We start from the raw sequence: 11714 nt of genomic DNA, 5'->3' as shown, positions 1-11714 counted from the left end.
CAAGATGTCCTGATTTTATAGGGACAGTCCCGATATCTGGGGCTTTGTCTTATACGGGCGCCTATTACCCTCCCCCATTTTTCACACATGCTAGCTGGTCACTCTACGTCCAGTGGGGAGGGATGGGGGTGAAGGGGCTCTCCCAGGCCAGGGTGATGCAGGGTCCCCCCTTGCACACAGCAAGGCACAGGGGACTCCCTTGGCTCTGCACCACAGGCAGGTTAGAGAAGAGGCCATGCGCGGCGAAGAGGGAGGGTCCGGGCCGGGCCGGGCGTGTGCGCGGAGACGCTGCGGTCGGTCGGTCGGTCGGTCTGTCTGTCAGTCAGTCAGTCAGTCCCCCGCCCTGGCGGCGAGCAGCAGGAGGCGGCACCACCCCGGGCGGGGGCGCGTTACACAACCGCCTCCCATTACATAAGCGGCGGAGGCGGCGGCGGCGCGGGTCTGGAGCGGGCGGAGCGAGGAAGGGAAGGAGGCAGCGCTCAGCGCGTCCCGGCAGGAGGCGCGGCCGGGCGGGCGGCATGGAGCAGTAGGGGCCGGCGAGCGCAGCGCTGCGCAGCGGGCGGCATGGAGCCGGGCCCCGGCGGGCCCTGCGCCGAGATGCTGCAGGTGGCCGAGGAGGCCTTTCGCGGCGGCAACTTCGAGCTGGCGGCCGAGATCTACGGCTCGCAGCTGGCCGAGCTGCCCCAGCCCGAGCGGGGCCTGTGCCTGCGGCGGGGGGACGCGCTGGCCCGCGCCGGCCGCATGGCCGAGGCCCTGGAGGCCTACAGCGCCGCCGCCCGGCTGGCCCGCCTGCGGCCCGAGGAGCTGCGGGAGCTGGCCGAGAGCCTGGCCCTCAGCCTCCGCGAGAAGGTGCTGCGCCTGCCGCCTTGGCCCGGCGGCGGCGGCGGCTCGGAGGGGGCGGGCGACGCGCTGGGCGACCCCGCCTGCTGCCGCCCGCCGGAGCTGCTCGGCTGCCCGCTCTGCCGGCGGCTGCTCTGCGAGCCGGTCACCCTGCACTGCGGCCACACCCGCTGCCGCCACTGCGCCCAGCCCGGCGACTGCGGCCGCTGCCCCCCGCCGGCCCGCCGGGCCGCCGACGGCCCCGCCAGCCCCCGGGTCAACGTGGTGCTGGGCAACCTGCTGGAGAAGTGGCTGGAGGGGGAGAGCCGGGCGCGGCGGCTCCGCGCCGAGGGGGACGAGCTGCGGGACAGGCCAGAGCCGGCGGCGGCGCTGGAGAAATACAACCAGGCCCTGGAGACCGGTGAGTGTCCGCTTAGCCCCGGACTCCCCGCGGCGGGGCCCCCGGCTTAGCCGCTCCCCCGCGTGGCTGCACCGCACCTGCCTTCTGTCCACCGCCGCCGCCCACGGATTCCTCCCGGCCCCGGCCTCCCCCGGTGTCCTTTGGCTAGGCGCTGGCTGCCGGGGAGCACTGTGTTAAGTCAGCCCACGTGGGTCAAAGTGTGTCCCAGCTCCCCGTGCTGATTTGGTCTAAGTTCACTTTCCAGTTCATAGGAGCGCTGGCCTGAGCCCTCCGTTTCCCTTGTCATGCCCTCTGGGTAGCGATTGCAGAGAGCCCAGGAGGCACAAAGCAGGGAAGCAAAGCAATGGATTCTGGGAGATGAGTGAATGAAGACCATCAGTGCACTCCAGGGAGAGGAGTGGTTGAGCAGCTTCAGCTAATCTGGGTGCCCACGGGCAGTAAAAAGGTTCAGGATGAACCCCTTTTAGACCCACATACCCATAAACCGGTTGCAACAGGCTCTTTATGGGGACACAAGGTGTATGTGTTGAGAGATTAGTTCTCTGACTGTTAATTTCTTTAGCACAGACAAAGGTCTGGTGCTGTCACGCCCCCTTTACTTTGTCTGTTCCCTCACTCTTTCCAGTATCCTGCTGCAGTAGCGCTTGCTGCTGTTGTCACAGTATATTTTGGGAGGACACTCAGGCAGCAGCAGAGGAGAAAGGGTGGTGCTCTCTGTTTTAACAAACTCTGCAGCATTGTAAATCTATAGAGGAAACCAACCTGAAATCCTAGTCCATTATAGTAAATGAGTTACACTGTTTATTTTGGTGCTACATCTGGCCCCGAGTTGTCCTGCCAGTTTCTATGGTTTTACCATTAGGTTTTGCTGTTTTTTGTTTTTAAAGAAAACATTCTCCTGTTGCTGTGTTCCATGCAAACAGTACATATGGGGAAACTCGAGGTGCTGTCAAATGAAATGAAATAAGAGAGTAACTTCTTTTTAGTTAGAAGTCAAGATACAACCTAGTGTAGTTACTTTAATACAGAAATTACACTGACATCTTAAATTGACTGTGTTCCTTAATAGTGTGGGAGGAAATTCTCCTCTCTTTCTGGTAGCTAATGCTGAAAGTGAGTGTTTGTGCTATTTGTTACATTTTTCCCCTAGGACAATATAGACAGGTTAATCAGTTTTGCAGTTTGTGTCCACTCAACACTGCAGTTGATTGACCTGTGAAAGTAGAAGTGTGTTCTTTGAGGTTAACAGCAGAATAGCAAAGCAGAGATTGAAATATATTCAATACTATCCTATTATTGAAATTTAGTGGTCCTGGAAGCATTTCTACTGATCATGACCTGTGAAAACTTTGTTTTGAAAACCTGTGTTGAAAAGTGCCCTGTTTAATATAGCTTAGTAGTTTTTTACCTGTATAAGTAAAATTAAAACAGGACACTCTTCAACTAAAATAAGTGTTCACTCACTTGTAGTGAAGTATCAAAAGGTCTGAATTACTAGTTTTATTATTTTGGTGCAATTTTGTGTTGACAAGCCTCTGGAGTATTCGTCCTCCCTCTGAAATGGGTTTGTGAGCCTTTATGCCTCAAAGTAGTAGTAAAATGTATCCCAATAACTTAGTTTGTTCCCTTCCAAAAAAAAGTGCGTGTGTGGGGTGGGGGTAGCGGTTGTATTTGGGATTTACCAGGTTTATAACTCTAAATATGGCAATATATTGGGAAATGCACTGCCAAGTAACACTGTAGCTAGTATGACAAACTTCAACTGAAGGGTTAACTCTGGCCCTGTAGAATTGTGCAGATAGCTTAAATTACCAGTTTTTACTGTGGTCTGTTGAAGATTGATGATGTGTGGAGAGTTGGCAGGTCACGTGGCCCCAAAGAGCACCTTTTTAATAAGAACATGTGGTTTGTTTTTTTGTTTTTAAAAGCTGCCTTTGCCAGAGCCGCTATTTCATAGGAAGAAAGGAAACAGAAGCCACTTTCAGTGGCAGGAACTGCTTGTGGTAGAGAAATATCTAGGGGAGAAGGGAATCAGTTGGTACAGTAGCATGTGGAAGCAGGGGATAAGGACCAAGGGGAATGGAGGATAAGCCGTAAAATAGTATGTGCAATGGAGAGAAGAGGAGAACATGTGGGAGGTGGAGATAAAATGAAAAACAAAAGTAGAATATGATAACTTTTTTCAAAAAATAGTTTAGTCTTTTTTTCGTGTCCTTGTCACAGACTAGATTATTTTCCAGAGCTGCACAAATGATGGCTTTTCCCATCACTGCAGCAAGGGCCTCCTTCATACAGGTCTCCCCAAAGAGTCAGCAAGCGAGCAGGTGCTCCGTGGTCTGCACTTCACTGCATTTGTATGTATTCATGTTATTAGAGAGGCCCCATTTGATCATGTTAGTCTTTGATCTACCAGTTTGCATATGCAGGTGGTTCAGGCATCACCTTGTTGACCAGTTGATCTACCCCTTCGGGGAAAGTCCTCCTGGGTTCCTAATCTATTTCAGGTCATCCAACTGCGTGTAGTCTTCCAATCCATAACCTTAGTTGTGACTTGCTAACTGTGCTATCCAAAGGCACAGCATAGTCATAAAACTCTTTTGTGAGTTAAGGTGTTTGGTTATTCCTGTGTGACCATATACTGGATGCCTTGGATTTTCTCTCTGTTGTGATATTTCCTTTTGGCATGTTTCCTTTCTCTTGATATCAGGTGGTGCAATGCCAGCCAGTAAGTACAGGCGATCCTTTGGTGTTGGCTTTAGACATCCTATTATTACATGATAGCTGTTTAGAACAGGGTCTAATTTCTTAGCATGGACCGATTGTTCCCACACTGGACATGCATACTCTGCTGAAGAGCAGCACAAGGCAGTAGCAGTGGTTTGCTAAATAGCTGGATTAGCTCCCTGCTTTGAGGTGACCAACTTTCGGAGCGTGCTGTTGTGGGTGCTAACTTTCCCTTTCATCTTCTGTACATATACTTTGAAGGAAAGTATTCAGTCCAAGGTCACACCCAGGTAGACAAGGCTCGGGTGATTAGCCAGTGGGATTCCATCCCTGGTAGTGATTAGTTTCTGCTTGGCTTCTAATTGGTGTAGGTGAAAAGCCATCATCTGTATCTTGGTTGGGTTGGAGCAAAGCTGGTTCTTATTGTCATAAGCTGAGAGGTTGCTCAATGCACATGTCAGTTTGTTCTCTGTGGAAACGGAGAGAAAAACTGATAGGTTCGGTTTGGGATACGGAGGGTTAAGCGAGACACTGATGATTCTAGGGGTTTGCTTAACCAATAAACCCTTTATTTTATAATAAACAATTCTATCCTTATAATAAACAGTTCTATTTCTACAATAAACAGTTTCACAGCAAGCAATTGCACAGCAAACAGTGATAGCAAAGGGCAGGAGAACTCCGTGCATGAAAGGACAAAATGTGCCACCCAAGACTTTAGTGTTTTGTGATCTCTCCTGGATCAACGCATGGCTGCCAGCATGTGACAGTAGGGTGCCCGGTTTTGGAGTTCCCCAAAGAAGTTACAAGACAAACAACAGAAAACAGTTAATCCATACTCACAAACATTATATACAGGTATACTATGCTGGCCAAATTCAGTTGCCATTTGCTTTAGATACTGCAGACGGGAGAGAGCCACTGTGAGTGATCAGTTCACAGTGAAGCGGGCTAGGAAAGATGCATCAGCCTGCTGAGCCGACACCACCAGGAGATATGTAGGATGCCGGGTGGATTCAATTCCTCTCTCCCTTCTGCCACCTGGGTTTGAACTTTTATAGTTTCCCCTGGTCAGCAGAGGCTAAGCCCCATTGGTTGCTATTTGCTGCATGACCTTCTAAGGTCATGGCTTGGAGTTTAGCCAACCAGGTGCTCCTGATTTCCCGGGCAGGTATGAACCAGCCAACCAGGTGATTACAATTATCCTGGGCAGTTGCTGACCACGCACCAGCAGGTGGGGTCACTTCATTTCCTTATAAGGATACAGGTACATGCGGCTCCTGCTGCTGAGTCAACCCTCCCTAGGCTGCCTCTTTATCCACGTGGGGGGGCAGTGCATGTGGTGCTGCAGACGCCACTATGCAATTCAGTCTCCAGATTCTCGACAGCAGACCTTCTCCTGTGATTTGATGCATAGATCATTGGCATATCTGAAGCTTCTCATATTGCTCTGTATGGATTGGTCATTGGTATATATGTTGAGAAGGGTTGGTGCTAGCAAATTGCCCAGTGGGAAGCCATTTCACTGTCTTCAGTAGCTCTGTTTCTTGAACAGTTCTATGTGAAAACATCTCTTCTCTAGAAAAGATTAGGTGAGCTGCACTAGGTGATAGTCACGTGTCATATGGTAGACTGGCAAGCGGGTTTTGGTGGCTGACTGTATCATATGCTGTTAACAGGCACTGTGTTTGCAGACCTATCATCATCCCTGTCTTGAATCCATCTTCTATATGCTGGGTGACATTTTGTATTTGAGCAGTGCAGGAATTTCCCGGTCTAAATCTGGGCTGTTCTGGTATTAGATACTGTTTGATACGAAGTGAAAGGCAATTGGAAATAAGGTGTTCGTAAAATTTATAAAAGGTGGCATAGGAGTAATATTAGCCTGAACCTCTTTGGGTCAGGCACATTCTTCCTTGGCTTTTAATAGAGCTATTACAGGGGCTCGTCGCCATAATTTAGGTATTCTAAAAGTTGATGAGCAATTATTTAAAAAAGGAGTAATACCTGTAACTTGGTTGCAGGACCAAAGCGCTTAATCTATGCATATGTCATGAAGTCCAACTGCTTTGCTGTTCTTCAAGTGACTTATTTCTGCATGGAGTTCATCTGTTGTGTATGGCATACTGAAATGATGTTCTTCCAGATCAGTTTGCCATCTAATTAGTATTGTAGGCTGCTTGTTCGGAGCTTTCCCATTAAGCAGAAGCTGGTGTGCTGCCACCTGGTTGGCTGTGATGTGGTGTTGCTCTATGCTCTTGGGATCACTATTCACCTTGCAAAAGGTCAATAATGCTTTCCTGGTAGTGTAGGTCATATCTATTCTGTCAATTAATTCTTTCAATTTCTGTCTCCTTTCTACTTGAAGCTTGTTAGGGTTGTCCATGCCGTGATAGTATTTTCCACGAAAGAATCTCTTTGGAACATTTGTTGGTATTTTTTTTTTTTGGTATTCAGCTGCCAGCATGGGAATTAAACCCTAGTATTTGCTCAGTTCTGCATACTCAGCTTACTGCACCGAAGACCATTAAAATCACTGTAGTTGCTATAGATGGCTCATGCAAATAGAAGTCAGTCTTTGATTGCTAATGGTATGAAAAGTGGTTTGAGAGAGACTTACAAATGTTTCACAGCGTGAAAGCTTGAGAATGAATGCTGGTAAATGCAATAAAAACTGGTGAGTTCTTATTTTTAGGCCCAGTGTTGTTTTTGTTCCCCGTGCATCAGACTTTAAAATGAAACACTTATCTGCCTTCAGTTGATGACTCATTATGCAGCATTTCTAGAAAATCCTCTTTCGTATTGATGGTGAAAAGGTTCTTCATTTAAAGTATATACTGGAACTCCTGCTTCACTCTGCTATAGGTGAATGGGAGAAACTTGTTTGTGATCAGCTCTGTGAGCCTTTGCCCATACACAATTACACTTTCAACAAGAATTAATTGCTAGGAATAACTTACTAATGTTTTACATTATTGTCTTAGGAAAAGTTAACATGGCTGTAAATAAAACTGTAAAAGGGCTGCATGTCTTGTTTTTCACTGTAAAATAGGAAACCATGTTTTGACCCACAGAGAGGAGCTATAAATCTATGTTGTTTGATTATCTGAGTCTGGATACCATTTGATCCAAACAGGCAGATAATATTATATAGGCAAAAAGTATATGTGCAAGACATTCTCTGTGGAACGTCTTCCACAGGGATTTAAACAGGGATTCCCCGCTCTACCTTTAAAATCACTCTGCAGGACAATCTTGATCAGTCTCTCAGAACAAAATAATTGGTTTAAATCTCTCTACTGGGCAGTACGTGGACTCTGCTCACTTTGTTTCAGCAGCCTAGTATGATCCCCCCCCCCTTTTTTGGGGGGGAAATCAGGTGCTGAAATGAGGACCAAAACTTCAAAGGGAGTGAAGCTGGGGAGCAAAAACAAAACGTTTAGATGTGGTATAAGGGGGCAAAGGGAAGGGATGGGACCAAGCAAAATCTGGATTAGGAGGCAAAAGAAATGCTAATAAAACCTTTTGCACTGCATACACCAACTGAAAGTATGTCAGTGAATCTCCTACTGTACAGAAAAATGAAGGCTAAAGTAGAACAGTGATACTTCACCACCAATGGAGAATCTGATCTATTTTGAGTTAGATTGCTTTCCTTTCTTATCTTTTCAAAGTGGTGGACAAGACATTAAGCCAGAGGAGGTCACCATTTGTTCCCATCCCTTTCTTGGTCACACATACAACGTGGGTCAGTGTTACAAAAATTTGTCCTCATGTCACATGGTACAACTTCTTCCTGTTAACAGAATTAGCAATGAATATGAATTGGGCCAGAGAAGCTGTTGATTCATCTCCTTCCCTCTCTTAACTGTGGAGAAGTGACAGGCTGTTCTTCCTGCTTTTAAAGTCTCATCCTAAAACAAACATACAGCTCAATAGAATAATCTGTCCTAATGTAGAGTAGGGCAGAAAAGACTGATAAGAATGGAGGGTGGAGCAGGACAAATAACAAACTTGATGTAGGGTAGTATCAGAGGTGAATTTTTATGTGTAGAAATGCTTTGATCTTCTTTTGTGAAGCCTTGTTTTAATCCACTAATTATTCCATTATTAATAAACTACTTTGTCCACTCTTGGGACCTGTTACCTACCAAAATAAATAAATCAGGCAGTGTATATGTGTTGAGACTTAAATAAGGTTGCTATCCCTGTTTAAAATACTCATGATTGTGGGATTGTAACTATGTTCTAATTTGGAAGCAGTTGCCTCACTGCATGGTTGTAGCTGGATTACTTAATCGCTATCGTGGACTTTCCTAACTATTTTTAAAAGTGATGTATACTTGAACTGTTCTTAGCTGTTGAACCCCTAAAGCCATAGGCTGGCTACCGTGAAATTCACTGATGATACATAACATTCCAATCTAAACTAGAGTAGCTGAAGTGGCAAATAACCTGTTGATGAAGGATTTGTCTGATTTGGGTTTCTCACAAGTCCAGCTGACTGTGGAGCTGATGTTCAATTTAACTGTCTCATGCTGATTTGATACTTCATTCTGACTTGCTTCATTTGACGCAGTAGTGAGACAATAGCATAAACAAGAATGGGGAATGGAAAGGAAGATGTACGAGTGACTTGACCATAAAATTGTCAAATGTCAGCATAGACAACTACAAATACCCCTGATCACATGCTCTTGTTGTCAGCTTTTCAGGAACTTCAGTCTGTATGTAGGAGAAGACCTCAGGGGTTTTTTCCCTCAAAATTCTTATTGGTTAGACTTAGTTCTCTAAAAACCTTTCCCATGTTAAAAAAGATACATGGATAAATGAGTTGAAATGTATAAAGTTCAACAAGTTTGAAATGTCAGCGAAGGAGGTGCAGTTCATCTTTTTTAGGTACTGTCACAGAATTGTAGGGCTGGAAGGATCTTGAGAAGTCAGCAAGTCCAGCCCCCTTGTGTGGAGGCGGGACCAAGTAAACCTAAACCATCCCAGACAGGTGTTTGTCCAGCCTGTTTGTTTAAAAACCTCCAACGATAAGGATTCCACAACCTCCCTTGGAAGGCTATTCAAGAGCTTAACTAACCTTATAGTTAGAAAGTTTTTCCTAAGAGCTAACCTAAATCTCCCTTACTTTTTGCCCTTAGTCTGCAGCAACAGCTAATCTTCAGTAGACACAGCAAATCTAACTGATCACCATCTTCTTTATAACATACCTAAAGACTTATCAGGTCCCCCCTCATTTCTTTTCTCAAGATTAAATATGCCCAGTTTTTAACCTTTCAGGCTTTCTAAAACTTTTTATCATTTTTTGTTAGTCTCCTCTGGACTTTCTCCAATTTGTCCACATCTTTCCTAAAATGTGGTGACCAGCACTGGACACAGTACTTTAGCTGAGGCCTCACCAGTGCAGAGTAGAGAGGGACAATTATCTCCCATGTCTTACATTTGACACTCCTGTTAATACACCTCAGAATGAGATTAGCCTTTTCTGTAACTGCATCACATTGTTGATGTGATACTCAATTTTTGATCCACTATAACACTTATATCCTCTTCAGTAGTGTTACTGCTTAGCTAGTTATTTCCCATTTTGTAGTTGTGTATTTGATTTCTCCCTCACCCCCATCCCTTTCGAAGGGAAGTACTTGGCTCTTCATCTTGTTGATTTCCCTGACACATCCCATACAAGTGGCTTTGCATGGCTAAAGCTGTATTCATTTGAACTTTACAGAGTTGTATTTGTAACTTTACTTGCTGCCAGTAAATTTGCTTTCCAGTCAACAAGCAGTTTTATCATGTGCTTTAGATAGAAACCTTTTTTTGCTGTTTTCTTTCCAGTACTCAAGATGTCTCAATCGTCATAAATTGACAAGCAGACTAGAGTTATGGTGTTGTAAGATCAGAAGGGGCTGCCAGATCATCCCAGTGGACCTCCTGTATCACAGTCCTCCCCAATACCACCCACACACTAAACCCAACAACTGAAATTAGACCAAAGTATTACAGCTGCTTGGAGACTATACTACTATGTGCCACAGGCAGAGAATGAGAGGGGCCAAGGTGCACCAATGCCCAAGTGCCCTGCAGTGGCACCCACACACACCCATTCTCATTGCACCCAGAGTCTGAGATGTGTGTTGATGGACTAGATCTAGGAATAATTCAGTATTTCTATACATCTTAACTACTTTCAGAGCTTTGGAAGTAGACATCTGATCACAGTAAGCTCTCCCACTGTAACAAAATAGTAAAAATATATTTTGAAGCTGTGCTATTGCATGTTTATAGGGAACTTTGCAATTACTGGATGAAGTAGCTGGCTGTTACTCAGCAGGAAAGTTGACTGAGTGAGGGTGTGCAATTCAAAGGTACACAATCCAGTTGTGACCTTATATGATAGCTAACAAACTAGAAATGTTTGAGTTGCATGTATGTATTTGGAATATGCACTGTTCTGTCTTGGAGATCGTAATGAGTTAATATTGTCTAGTTTAATTCCTGTGTGGGCTGAAAGTTAACATACTGTATGTTCCACACCACGTTGCTTACGTTTAGTTTGGAGCTGTATGGAATCTGGGCTATGCTCAACTTTAGGGTGAGAGCAGACTGGTCACTGGGTGGGGAGAGAGTAGGGGATGGAAACTGAAAAGGGAATTGGTGACTTCAGTTACCAGAAGTTTCTCTGAACCCCTTTTGATAGCAAATGTTGAGCTATCAAGCCAGCAGAACAAATTTTCATGCTTCTGAGCACCTTGTAAATAAGGCTAAAAATACCTTTTCGAAGGTAACAAGACAGCAGTATTTTTGTGGCAGTAGCCACATGATCTCCTTCCTCATGCTCCACTGGATACCTTTAGTTTTTTAATGGTCTCCCAAGATAGAGCTTTTGCACAATAGTGCAGTTCAGACCTTCTCACTAGAACTGTCTGCATATTTATCCTGTTGCACATATGACTCCTGAACAGATTACATATCTTGTAAAATAACTGTGCAAAATTCTGAGCACAAGTAAGCGTGGAAAAGCTGCTGCTGAAGTTAGAAACCTTGTTTACCCAGGGACTGCCTGTGGCCCTTAGGCTCTGTTCAATAATTGACGTTCTGAAACCCAGACTACATTTGCTTAATATCTGAACCGTGCCTGAACCTTGCCTAGCACCTCGTACTACTGGCTTCATGTTATCTGTGTGTAAAGTGCATTGACTTGAGGATGTAACTAGCAACAATTACCTGTAAGGACTTGAACAATAAATGACCCTTAAACCTAATTAAGCATCAGTTTTCTCCAAAAAGTAAAACAAATTTCAAAATCCTATTTGCAGGCCCTGAGACAAGGTTGAACACTTCACTTCACTTGAACACGCAACACTTCTCTCACTTCCACAGTTGCAGGTGACACAGGTGGCCAAAAGTGGCCCCTTGTCAGAAGTGTGTAGATCGTCTGGTGCTTTCCCACCTGTTACCCCTTAGATGTCCTATTTCTTTCATCCTCATTTTCCCCAGCCTTCTGACTCTTCATTGTGACTCTTCATTGTGCACCACCTTATGGAAGCAGAAAACAGTAAACAAAAGCTTTTGCATCAAATTGTCTATTTTAAAAGGAGACTTGCAAAAAAAGGGACAAACGTATTCCAGTTCACATTTTCAATACACTCAATTGGCTAACATTTTTAATAAAGGATATATTTATAAAAGATTCAGTGCCCCTGCCCTTTTGGTAAGGTGAGCATATCACAGCAACCATTCC

General features: G+C 45.3%; 1 protein-coding gene across 2 annotated transcripts in view; it reads left to right on the top strand.

The window, feature by feature from the left end:
* The first annotated feature begins 460 nt into the window (after window positions 1–460).
* The window catches only part of LONRF2 (LON peptidase N-terminal domain and ring finger 2), a 56113-nt gene continuing 44859 nt past the window's right edge, over window positions 461–11714 (top strand). For both annotated transcript variants that reach the window (XM_067563559.1, XM_067563558.1), the window contains exon 1: window positions 461–1240. In XM_067563559.1, the coding sequence (XP_067419660.1) occupies window positions 565–1240 (676 nt within the window). In that variant the 5' untranslated portion in view covers window positions 461–564. The remainder of the gene's footprint in view (window positions 1241–11714) is intronic.

The sequence above is a fragment of the Emydura macquarii genome, unplaced genomic scaffold (assembly GCF_026122565.2).
Source record: "Emydura macquarii macquarii isolate MOO-44397 ecotype Brisbane River unplaced genomic scaffold, CSIRO-AGI_Emac_v2 contig_2531, whole genome shotgun sequence".
Classification (NCBI taxonomy): domain Eukaryota; kingdom Metazoa; phylum Chordata; order Testudines; family Chelidae; genus Emydura; species Emydura macquarii.
The sequence above is the reverse complement of the archived record's forward strand: the minus strand, read 5'-3'. Positions and strand labels throughout refer to the sequence as shown.